General features: G+C 39.7%; 1 protein-coding gene across 1 annotated transcript; it reads right to left on the minus strand.

Moving 5' to 3' along the window:
- Nucleotides 1-2,743: 2,743 nt before the first annotated feature.
- On the minus strand, nucleotides 2,744-3,808 carry LOC107186028 (piggyBac transposable element-derived protein 4-like). The gene is made up of 2 exons (XM_015573821.1): nucleotides 3,676-3,808; nucleotides 2,744-3,426 (listed from the first exon to the last, which is right to left on the minus strand). Exons 1-2 carry the CDS (start codon nucleotides 3,806-3,808, stop codon nucleotides 2,744-2,746), a joined length of 816 nt encoding a protein of 271 aa, XP_015429307.1.
- Nucleotides 3,809-13,843: the final 10,035 nt, after the last annotated feature.

Below are 13,843 nucleotides of genomic sequence, written 5' to 3' on the forward strand. Positions count from 1 at the left end.
ATAAAAAGAAAATTATTTTCACACGAAAATTCCTTCTTATGTAGGTATTGGTTGTTTCTTTTACTAATGAACTTCGAAATATACCTATGTTGATAACATCATTTTTTTTATCGATTGGCCATTTTTTTCATCTAAAGCTAACATAAAAGATGAATTCTTTGATATGTATTGTTATTCATATAATGGTCCTGTGCAACTTTTCTATTTTTATTAACGTTCCTATTTTTAGGCTTCAAAGGTGTCGCTTATTTGTCACGATGTAACATTACAATAAATATAAAAAAGTTCTTACTCGAAAATATAAAAAGTCATAAAAAAACCTGCCCGTCCATCAAAGGTTAAAAAAGAAGAAAAATTGACAAGAATTTATGGAACGACCTGATCATTTAGTCTACTCTTAAAGAACCACGTCTGAGTTAAGTTTAGACGAGCACAGAGTCGTGTGACATTACATACATCGCCAGTGTAGAGAGAAATTACACGCAGATCTGATGTCTATCGTAATTTGGACACGCGTGAAAAGGTAATCTAACGGGGCTGTGTAAAAGCACAATGAACCAAGCACGAGGCAAGGCGAGATTAACAACGCGGAGGAAAAGCCGTGTTTCCAGCGACTGCATTACTACGAGGATTTACTGCATCCATAATTATAGGTAATAAAGGCAGAGAAGTGGAAACCAGAGCGGCATCGGCCAGTACCGAAATATTCATATATCGACGCCACTGATGTAAAAACTGTTTCTAGAAACTGTACTAGCGTTATTCTCTTCATGTCTCGGTAGTACCGATTTCTCATCGCTTCTATTACATGTAGAATTTTAATAACAGCGCTTCCTAATACGAACATAAGATCAATTACATTTTTTTCAGCTGAACTCTTCCAACTTACTTACAACTACAACCACTCTTCAAACAAATATCGCATACGATACATAATTTTTCCGATATGAAAGTGAGCACTGATAAAACTCAATAAAATCCTAGTCAATATTTAAACAGTCATATGGATTTACAATTTTTTAATATATTAGCCGCATCAATAAGTAATCTACTTTTTTATAGCAAATGTAATATTTACTTCTAGAACAGTCGTAATTACTTCCTTAATAACATTCGTTACTGTATCCGCCGCCGTTTTATAAACAGGGAAAGTGCGGGAAATATACAGAATTTAAATTATATTGCTATATTATTCGAATATAGTGGACTAGTTGCAGACTATACAACAAGGATTTAACATAAGTGTATTGTATAGAAGTTATATTAGAACAAATGTGTTTAAGTATGTTGAGACCTATTTTATGATATTAAATATATTTAGTAGGAAAGTTATACCAAAACTGCAAAAAAAGAATACACTTTGATAATAGACGATTCGAAACATTCTAAAGCATTTGTTGCATTAAAGAGTTTTTAAGGTCATAGATGGTAACACTCTATTTTAATAATTTGTTATACTTTCGATTTCGTTTGAAATGTTCGTTATTCCGAAACAGATAGCAATTTTAACATATTAACGTTACTGCTGCTGTTACGATTCCAAAATATGTGTACTTTTTTCAATTCGTTTTTCAGTGTGGTAAGAGTCGCTGCGCATACTTTCTGTTAGCGCTGCTGACACGCACCCGCGTGGCGATACACGCGTCAACGCCCTGCGACGCCAGCTAGCGGTGGCGCTCGTGAACTACCCGTTCTTTATGTCTTGCGTGATACAGTTTTAGTACGGTTCCTTTGTATCACAATTATCCAATTAACCCTCATCGGTCCCTCGAGAAATACATCTAATCGGTCCCATTGTATGCGCGCGCATACACATATATTTTTAATTGTAAAAAAGCTAAAAAAATTAACAACCATTTATGTTTTGTGATTTTTTATGTTTATTATATTGTTTACTATCATATTAATACATTTGAACTTCATAAAGGTAGATTTAGAATGAAATTAAAATTAGAATATTACATATATTAGAAAAAAAAATTGAATTTTTAACTTTTGTCAATTATTTGTACATTTTTCGCATAAATTGAAATTATGTTCAGCACAAATGAAATTTCTACACTTTTCACAGCGTGTAGCAAAAAGATTTTTGTTATTTTTATATGTGCAGATGTAGCATCGGCCTCGTTTTGATGTACTTGGTAAATGGCGAATCTCCCGAATTCTTTGAATAACACTGGAAGCATCATTACTTTGAGGTTGTTTTTTACGTTTAGTGATCTGTTTTTCAACGAGATTCAATCCAAGCTCCTCGATAAAAAGGCGACGACGAATATTATGGTTCGTTTTAGAATTTTTCCAATTCGGGAACAATGCAATGAACGTCACGAATGCATTCAACGCACTAACATCAAGCATGTTACAAAATACTGCCATTGGCCACCGATTGACTTTTCGTTTGCATGTGTACGTAGCCACCATTTGATCCATAGTATCAACTCCACTCTTGGTTTTGTTGTAGTCTTCAATGATGTTAGGTTTCTTCTGTTCACTATTCTCATTTATGCTGACAACATTGTGGTATGTACTGAGCAATGTCACAAATCGGTACCGGCGAGGAACATATGACAACATAACTGCTTGCAATTTATGTTCATATACAACTTCTGTATGATAAATTGGCTTTTGACGCATGTCGAGTAGAACTGAAGGAATTTCAGTCCTATTTTTCCTTATTGTTCCCAAAATAGTCATGCGATTCTTATGCAAATCTTCTGCCAATTCATACGAAGTGAAAAAGTTGTCACACGTTCCCATTTCTGTCAGAAAGTCCTTCCACCAAATCCAAAACAACACGCCGTCCGAGATTGCGTTCAGGAGTGGCATTACGATTCCGACCAACATAAATTTGTGTGTTGTATGCATACCAGCTTTTTGAGTCGCATAGCACCCAAATTTTGATGCCATATTTCGCCGGCTTGGATGGAATATACTGACGAAACGGACATCGCCCACGATACGGAACTAACTGTTCATCTACGGTAATGTTTTTTCCTGGTGTGTATACAGCTTTCAAATTATGATTCCATTTATCGTATACATTTCGAATCGGTGCCAATTTGTCACGAACAGAAGTACTTGTAGATGCAGTGTTGGCCATACGTTGTTCGCGGTCATCAAATCGAATGCAACCATGGATACGCTTGAACATTTTCAAAGACATTGTTGCTCTAAATATTGGCCGACCAGTTTCTTCATTCCACAGTTTAGTGACACATTCACCGTATGACCGATACACACCAGAAAGCAGCAACAATCCAAAGTATGCGTGCAGAGTGTCCAAATCAATGTTTTCCCATTCGTCTTTGTACTTTCGCACACCATATAAATTCGTCATGTTCAAAATAATATTCTCAACCGGTCCAAGGAACATGTGAAATGCAGACGAAACATCAACTATATTAGCAGCTGCTAATGCTTTTGGACCTGAATTATAACAAAAATGAAACATATAATGAACATGAACCCATAACAAAGAGGGTAGGTTTTTACCTGAAGTGAAATTTTCTGCACGTCGAAATGAATTTCTTCGATTTATTTCAAATGCTTGCGATGAATATTCAATTTTCTTATTTTTTGAAAAATATGTATTTTCAGGATTTGCTGCATTTTCTTCTGCTAAATTTTGCTCAAGTGACTCAATGTCGTCTTCATCCGAATGCACGCTAACTTCACTTTCATCATTCTCCTCGTCTGATAATGCAAAATCATCGTCACTATTGCACGGAGATTCGCCCGCTTCGCTTTCCAAATCAAAATCCATTTCTAGGTCATCTCGCTGCCTTCTTTCACGTAAAACTCTATCCATTTTTTATCAAATACTTCGAAACACAACCAAAATTCAAATAAATGCATAAAACGAAAAAATAAGAGCGTGCTATAAATCCACACACAAAAATAAGCGGCAATTCCAGTGAGAACGAGGCTTCCTCAAAAAGGAATATTTCGTCATCCAGGCGGCCGAAATGCGTCGCGGCCGCGAGAACGAAAAGACGATCCTGTGACCGAGGGGGGAAGAAAGGAAGCTCCACGCGACTCGCGTTATGCGAGTCGGGCAGTCGGTCGAAGACTACACGTACAAACGTATCTGTTGACACCAGACAATAAATATCCTTTGTTCTTTTACTACACGTACAAACGTATCTGTTGACACCAGACAATAAATATAAATATTCATTTATTACAATAAACAGAAATATTCATTTACTACACCAGGTACCTGCTTATGTGTATCCGCGCACATACACAGGGACCGATTCGTAACTATAACTGCACAGGCAAATACAGTAAGGGTACAAATTCAAAAACGGGTTTTTTTGGTTGTTCAGGCAAAATAATTCTACTTTGCAAAATACAAGGTCATTCCGCTGAACCGTTTTTATTTTATTCAAGGTTAAAGATCAAAATTGTATGCGTGCGCATACGGGGGACCGATGAGGGTTAAACTACCTCATTCACAATCTCTGTGCTCTGTGTGTGCTTTGCGATCACGGATCCTCTCCCACAGGTTATGGGCCCAGAAGATTTCGGAAATTAAAGTGCACGGAAAGCGAGTGATCGTGAGTTTCTTTTGATCGACAAACTATCAGAGGTTAGTTTTTTTTTGTGTCGCGACGCGTATCATGAGTTCCGGAATTGTACGGATCGAATCCTTGAACAAGGAAAACTATGACACGTGGAAGATGCAGATGCAGGCCTTGCTGGTTAAAAATGACGCGTGGACATATGTAAACGGTGAAACGAAGAAACCTAATGTCGTTGCCGGTGACGCCGAGTCGGAGAATGCCGCGAGGGAATGGACAAGAGAGGATAATAAGGCGAAATCGGATATTATATTGTCGATAAGCCCGTCCGAACTAAAGCAAATCAAAGATTGTGAAACGTCTCGCGAAGTGTGGCTGAAACTTCGAGAAATTTATCAATCGAAAGGGCCCGCACGAAACGTCACATTGCTAAAGCAACTCATGTTGCAACGAATGGAAGAGAGTGGGGATATCCGCGAACACATTCGGAAATTTTTTGACGTGATCGATAAATTGAGCGAGATGGAAGTAGAAATAAACGAAGATTTGCTGGCAATCATGCTCTTGTACAGTTTACCCACCAGCTTCGAAAACTTTCGCTGCGCAATCGAGTCACGTGACGAATTGCCATCACCAGAAACTCTTCGTATTAAAATTATCGAAGAAAGCGACGCTCGGAAGAACGACGCACGAAACAGTGACAGTCAAGGCGTCATGGTAGCAAACAGAGGGGCTCGGAAATACCCGAATCACAAGAAGAAGACGACGGAAAGGAACGACACGGGTGTCAAGGAGACGTTTAAATATCAATGTCATCGATGTCGGAAATACGGCCACAAATCCGCGGATTGCAGAAAGACAAACACTGATCGCCGAACAGACGCGAGAAAAGTCGACGAAGTAGGTTTGTATAACGCCTTTGAATCCGTCGACGAACACGAGGTGCTACGCGTGGACGGCTCGAACAATGCCGGAGAGTGGTGCATTGATAGCGGCGCGACATCGCATTTATGTAAAGACTTAAGTGATTTCACGAATATCGAATATTCGAATTTCGGAAAATTAAATCTCGCGAACAACGCGTCGACAAGCGTAGCGGGAAGAGGAACGGTTTCCTTCGCGACAAACACGTTCGGTGACGAGAAGAATGTTCGGTTGGACGATGCGCTTTTTATACCGGATCTTCGAACGAATCTCTTATCAGTCGCGAAAATTACGGACAAAGATTTCGAAGTCACGTTCAGTAAGACGCGAGCCGTGGTAACTGTTAAGAACGGAAACACGAAATTAGTGGCGTGTCGCGTTGGCGGACTATACTACGTGCGCGAGAACTTACGCGGCGAGTGTAACTCAACCTCGGAAGAGGTTTCGTCGAGCGCGTCAGCAGTGTTGATGTCGTGGCACCGGCGCCTCGGACACGTGAACACTAGAGACCTCCTCCATGCGGCGCGCGAAAAAATCATACGGGGAGTCGACTTGCCGGACCGCGAAATGCGACTCGAGTGCGATATTTGCATTCGCGGGAAAATGACGAGAACGCCCTTTCCGAAAAAGTCGATGCGAGAAACGAATCTGTTGGAGATCATTCACTCCGACGTGTGCGGCCCGATGAAAAACGTCTCGAATGGAAAGGCCAGATACTTCGTGACGTTCATCGACGACCATTCAAGATGGAGCGAAGTACGGTTCCTAAAATCAAAAGACGAAGTTTTCGCGTCATTTAAGGAATTTAGACAGCTCGTCGAAAATCTGACAGGCCGGAAAATTAAACACTTACAGTCCGATAACGGCGGAGAGTACCTGAGTCGCGAGTTCGATAACTATTTAAAGGAACACGGAATCGCGAGAAGACTGTCTGTCGCAAAAAATCCGGAACAAAATGGCATCGCGGAAAGAAAAAACCGAACTCTGTTGGACACTGCGAGGTGTCTTCTGTTGCAGGCGGGCCTCCCCTCGTCCTTTTGGGCCGAGGCGATAAATACAGCGAACTATATCAGAAATCGCTGCCCAACTAGAAGCTTGACGAACAATACGCCGTACGAGGCCTGGACACAACGGAAGCCGGACGTGGGCCACATGAAAGAGTTCGGCTGTAGAGTATTTTACCTGAATCGAGATGCCAACAGGGACAAATTTCACTCACGCTGCAAGAAGGGCATTTTCATCGGTTACCCTGAGCATTCGAAGGGGTACAGAATTTGGCTATCCGAAGAGCGCAAAGTCGTGATTGCACGTGACGTTAAATTCCTAGAAGACAAAGGTGCTCAACCTGAAGAACGCAAGGAGGTAACGTCCAACACAGAAGACGGAGCAGAAGAAGCAGCGCCTCGCGTAATAGACATCGAATTGAGGCCCTCAGTCAACATTGAAGACAACGACCTTTCTGGTACGGAACTGGACGACCTTCATGAAGACTCATCAGAGGAAGATGACGCTTTTGGGGAACGGCCAAACGCAACGCCCAGAAGAGGTCCCGGAAGACCTAGATTGCTTCACACTGGTTTGAGGGGAAGGCCACGCAAATTGTTTCACGAACCACGCGAACACGCAGGTAACGTTGAGGAGAATTACGCTCTCGCATCGGAAATCCCTATCAAGCGAGCGTTGTCAGGTCCAGATGCAAGCGACTGGCTACGAGCTATGGCAGCCGAGGTCAAATCGATCATCAAAAATGACACGTGGACCGTAGTACGGAGTAGTAGACCGGAAAACCGCGACATTATCGGGAGCCGAATGGTATTGAGGAATAAATATCGACCGGATGGATCCATTGAGAAGAGGAAGGCGCGCCTTGTCGCCCAAAGGTTCTCTCAACGTCCGGGAATTCATTTTAATCAGACCTTCGCTCCAGTCGCTAGATTAAGCTCGATACGCCTTCTAATGGCAATAGCAGCACGTAATGGAATGTTTGTTGAGCAGCTGGACGTTACGACAGCATATCTGAATGGCACACTTGAAGAGGAGATATTTATGTCGCCACCCAAGATGCTGAACGACGCCTTGAAGACGATTATCGAATCGGAAGGTAGGGACAGCCAATTAAAAGTCAAGGCAGAACAAATGTTAAAGGATCTGTCGTCCGGAGACAGAGTTTGCCTCCTAAAAAAATCCCTCTACGGCCTACGGCAGGCTGGAAAGTGCTGGTTCAACAAACTGGACAAAACTTTAAAAAAATATGGAATGTCACCCTGTCACGCAGATCCGTGCGTGTACAATGCTGGTCAAGGGGAAGACTTACTACTGATCGCAGTATACGTCGACGACATACTGATCGTCTCACGGAATAATAAGTCGATATCAGCGATAAAGCGAAACCTATCGCGGGAATTCGAAGTGAAGGACCTCGGCAGTGTGGGTCACTGTCTGGGCATCGAGTTTTCTCGCGGTGACAACAGCATCACCATGCACCAGCAGCGGTTCATCAGGGAAATTTTGCATCGTTTCGGCATGGCCGAGTCAAAGGCAGTCAGCTCTCCCATCGATCCAAACGTGAAGCTGACGACACCAGAAGGTGAACCTCCTGATCGTGAAGAATCCAAGCTACCATATCGAGAGCTGATCGGTGCTCTGATGTACCTGGCAGTAGCTACGAGACCGGACATCGCATTTGCGGTCAGTCACCTGAGCCAGTTCAACGAATGTTTCCGATGTATTCATTGGACAGCCGCAAAGCGCGTATTGCGCTATCTGAAAGGGACTATGAATCTGGGACTATCCTTCGGCTCGGGCAACGACTCGCTGAAGGGATTTGTTGACGCCGACTGGGGAAATTGTCTACTCGATAGGCGGTCATTTACGGGATATGTTTTTACCCTAAGTGGAGCGGCCATATCATGGGATTCGAAGAAGCAAAGAACTGTAGCGCTCTCATCAACCGAGGCGGAATATATGGTCGTCACTGAAGCCGCGAAGGAGTCTATATACTTAAGAAACTTTTTAAAGGAATTGGGACTTCCGAATCTTGCGGACATCGTGGTGTACAATGACAACCTAGGAACAAAGCGACTGGCAGATAACGCCTCATTCACGGCCAGAAGCAAGCACATCGACTTGCGACATCATTTCGTCCGAGAAGTCCTGAGCAATCGGCAAATGAGAATGGAGTACATTCCAACGGAGGACATGCCTGCGGATACGATGACCAAGAGTCTACCACGGCCCAAACACAAGAAATGTTCCGAGGCAATAGGACTCAACCCGGTATCCCTTGCAAACGTGCAAGTTAACGCGCGTCTCGAGGAGAAGTGTTAGCGCTGCTGACACGCACCCGCGTGGCGATACACGCGTCAACGCCCTGCGACGCCAGCTAGCGGTGGCGCTCGTGAACTACCCGTTCTTTATGTCTTGCGTGACACAGTTTTAGTACGATTCCTTTGTATCACAATTATCCAATTAAACTACCTCATTCACAATCTCTGTGCTCTGTGTGTGCTTTGCGATCACGGATCCTCTCCCACACTTTCTACGTACTATTTTTGCATATTTACACTTTGCTTGGCAGAGACTCTCGAAAACGACTAATCATAGTATGTACAGATGAAGCGGACAGCGTGATTGAATGTTTATTTCCATTCAACGACCCATAACAAGAAGTTACGAGACAGAGATGAAGTAATAATATCAACAACCTCAAAGTAAATTATTTTCCATTACAATTGGCTTAACTCAGACCACAAATGACCTTTCCAATAGGTATACTTTCCATTGTATTCGTCTTGAAATACTCTAACAGAATGTAAGTAAAAAAACATACCGTTCCATTTAAAAAAAAAACAGAGATGACCTTCATATCTCCTTAACGCCTCCACCTATCAAAAAACTAGTAACATCGGATGATCAGCCCCTCGATACCAAATAATTTTGGCCTGATGCATTTTTTCCTATCACCAATAGCAGCCAAGTTATTCAGGTGGCCGGTTTTAAGTGCCTCACCCTGTATGTACATATATTCGGTTTATTACATTAAGTTAAAATGAAGATGTACGAATTTTAATTAATGGCTGATTTGAGTAGGTTAGAACTACCCAGTCAGCCAAACCTACAAAGCCAAATTTTGTCGAATGCCTGTTATAAAGTTATGGCTACAAGTTTGATGCAAGATTTGCTATAAACATCTTGCGCGCACTTTGGCAGCTACATAGACAGCAAATTGCAGAAAATTGGCTTGCGCAAACCTTGTTTCGATTTAGTCCTCAATTTGATATGTTGCAAGACTTTCTGCCAATTTGCTTTAACATTTTGTCAGCTGGCGTTGCCTGCAAAACCCAAGTCAAATGTGGGAACAGATGGCTATGGTTTTTTTTGACAACTTTTGTCATTTATTGCTGGCAATTTGCTCGAAACTTGTACACAACTGGTTATCAGAGTAATTAAAAAACAAAAAACTACTGTTCAAAGTATTATACTGATTTAAACAATGTTTATTTTGTTTTTAACTAGCTCTAACCTACTCAAATCAGTATAATGCTTTGAACCGTATTTTTTTTGTTTTTAACTACCTCTAGCCTACTCAAATCAGTAATACTGCATTGTGTCTGTCGAGATATTCGCGAAAAACTGAAAATACTGTTCAAAGCATTATACTGATGTGAATATTCAAAATCACTGAAATCGGTCAAGAGTGATTTTTAAGTTCACCCATTGTTTGCCGGATGTTGTGATATGTTTATGAAAACTGTAGGTAAGCAGTCGCCCCATGGTGACGCACACATTACCATGAACATGCACGTATAAACGGAATTCATTTTACCAGTAGGAGCGGTTTTTCGCGAATATCTTGGAAACTAAGAGAGACCGCCTATTATGTGTATAGAGAAAAGTTGTTTAGAATGATGGCCCTGATAACATATTTCAAGGTCATTGACATCGGTTCTAAGGACTATCTTCTTAATAATTACCAAATTATAATATACGTACATGTACACACATTATTTATAATAGGTACACAAAATCCGAAATATATTTACATTTGAACATACGTGAGTAATGATGAGCCTAACACCATAATACAATACTTTTATATACATAATAATTAAAAAAATTCAGCAAAACTGAGCTCATGCATAATATTATTTATGCAACAAAGGACAACAGTGAAATTCTTGTATAGAAACGGTTAAAAATACGAAAGAAAGCGACAGGGTAACTACAGATTATCTTATTTCTGGATTACTATCACGACAGTGTATTGACGTTGAAACGATCCTAGAAAATGATACGAGTATAGAAAATGATTAGTTGGTGGAAACAATGCGGTGAAAGAAGTCAGCTTATTTTTTATTCAACAGCCCCACGGGGACAATTCTCTCCGAGCGTTTATCGAACATTTCTTGGGGCGTGCAAGATACGCGATTAAAATCGTTCTTAGGAACAGAATTCCCTCGTGGGGAAAGCAGATAAATGTTTTTACCGGGGTCTCCACGGGAACCCACGCGTTGGCGTAAAATTTTTATTTTAATTGTTTGTTTGCAGATAATTATTGTCGTAACTCACTCCTGTCTCATGCTATATCTGTTATGTTAATCAAACAAATGTTGCTGAAATTGTGCAGAACTAACGATTAGTCGATTTATACACAGGAAACGTTATCGATATCTATGCAGCGACTTAAATTGCCATAAAACATATTCTAGTCCTTATTCCCAATAGTTAAGTAATTGTTATAAGTACAATAACTTAATAGTTTACTATTGTCAGTAGTTAAAATCGCTTATCCATCGGATGGCGATGACTGGTCTTTCTGGCCCGAGTTATTAAGAACTTCGTCCCAACAGCTTCCAATAACCAATTTAAGGGGTACTTACTGGTGTAAACACTGTAATAACGGCTCTTTTTAGGATTTTTGTCAAAGAAAATTGTAACACATAAAGTAAACAATCAGTCTGGGGTTTATTAACATATAATACATTTTTAGACATAGACAAAAATTGTTTACGTTATTTTATTTAATATACAGGGTGTCCTAAGATAGTTGTAAGTCTCTGACAGCTGTAATACCTGGTGTGATTTGAAACAACTTTTTCCTTAGCGAAAAGTTCTCCGGGGCTTTGTTAAGGGGGGAGACTCCTTTATAACTAACTCCGAATCGATCGAAGCGCTGATGTAAACAATCGGACGCTAGCGAAAACACATAATCGATAATTAGGACGGCTTGACAATACGACATCTAACGGCAGTACCTATAAATAAATTTTTGTTCTTTTTACCATCCAGTTGGGTTTGAGTATTCTGCTACCCGAAGGTATTGCTGCCGCACCGTATCGAGAGAGACCATCAGGAGAACGATAGAATACAGCTCAAGGCGAGATTTCGCTTCTTGTTGAATGTAGGAAAACCATGGCACGAATCAAAAGTATCCGAAAATGAAATAAAACGTACTATATAATGTGTGCAACGATAAACCCATTTTATTGGTATTTGATGGTTGTGTTTTTTAATCAATGAAATTACATACGTAATACTTGAAATAGTATTCCCGAGAAACAAATTGTCAAAATTATATTCTTGGTATTCCACATACCGAAACATGGAATACTATACAAATCTTCTGTTTGAAATGATATTTATTTATCTTTTATTGACATAATTGATACGGGTGTTACATGCGCACACATATATTTCGTAAAAAGGACGCAAAAAGAACACTGAATGAACAAATTTATTCGATGAGAATTTATTCAACAAATAAATATACTTTTTTCTATTCGAAGAGCGTTTCATCCGTAGTGTCGAGTAAAATTTTTATTTTTTATCTATATCTTTATTTGACGGTTTTGAAAAAAACTTCGAATACCTTTTGCCAGCTTGAATAATAGTCCAGTCGAATTAGACTTTCAACAAAAAATAATTCTAATTAACTATTTGTTTGTATGAAACGGCTTGGGAGGTTATTAGAAATGAAATGTATACGTATGAGACTCGGAGACTTAAAAAAATTCGAAACTCTGTGAAAAACATGTTTTTCGCATGCAGAAAAAAGTATAATTATTTTAGAGAAAAAGGTTCAAACAAAAAACGCAACTATTTATAATAAGTACAGATTTAGATATAGTACGATAAAATCGGTGTAGATGTTCAGTTGCAAAAGAATTAAAACTGTCGAAATAGACTCTTTTTTGAATTGCTTAATACTCGGACAGATTTGAACATGAAACTTTGAAATTTTAGGAGAATATGGCCTCCATTATGATGAAAAAATGTACCAGATTACAGCAGTAAATATTTGCTCTTTTTTCCAAAATGCCATTAATTTATCCCAAACGCGTCTCCGGATAAATTAATTTCTCCAACTTTGGCAAATCGGACAGCAACCAGCGGGGGTATTTTTTACTCTTTGAAAGTTGTACTATCATGTAGACTTCCAAATGAACGATATCTTTAAAATTAAACAACCGAAACATCGCTCAAAGAATAGGCATTTTCTTTTTTTTTTTGTATTGTAAACAATTAGAATAACATCTTAATTTTTTATTGTACCGAATTGCCGTATAGACCACTCGATAACTGCAACTTGACTACAAATTTTAAAACAAAATATTTTATTCTAAGTTAAGTAGGAGTGGAACTCCCCGCTCCCAGGAGAACGATCAAAATCTAATCTAATCTAAGTAGGAGTGGCGATAATTTGTTTTTCTTTAAAAAATCACTGTAACGTCAATTGTTAACATTTAGAGTTGACTTTTAAACGAAGTCTGAGGGAAGAGTTAAATTAGCTGTTCCTTAATTTTCGAATTAATCCATTCAGTGACTTCTCTCATAAAGATCCCAAAGTTCCGGTATGCAAACGGACAGCACGTGGCGGGAGCAGAGTGGAGACAGCCTGCCACACGACGAGCTCGTGCTGCTCGAAATTGATCTCGCCTGTTTTATCTGGTGGATCTGGCAAAATTCAAATTTTCTGTGCAACAAATTAACGTAGAGCGATGATTTTTTTTAATTTGGTGTACCTTAACGAGATATTAACAAATAGCGTGACCAATTTTGTAAAAAAGTTAGTTAAAGCCCGAAATCTTTACTTCTTTAATTTTTTATGTTTTAAATTCATTCATGTTGTTTATTAAGCATAGATGGTATTTCAGTTATAAAACAAACAAAAATCTGAAAACTGCACATTTTTCTAATTGAAGGAACAAAAATTGTTTTATACGACTTACATTTGCAAATGCCATGTATATTTAACACTTAATTATAATATTAAGATATATAATCTCCTATAATTGAAGTCTTGGAATAAAGCTTTGAATAACTTTTGCCAGCACAAATAAACGCGCTGCCAAGTGTCGATCGCCGACATCAACATCCAGCGACCGTCCATCGGTATA

Source organism: Dufourea novaeangliae, unplaced genomic scaffold (genome assembly GCF_001272555.1).
Source record: "Dufourea novaeangliae isolate 0120121106 unplaced genomic scaffold, ASM127255v1 scaffold71, whole genome shotgun sequence".
Classification (NCBI taxonomy): domain Eukaryota; kingdom Metazoa; phylum Arthropoda; class Insecta; order Hymenoptera; family Halictidae; genus Dufourea; species Dufourea novaeangliae.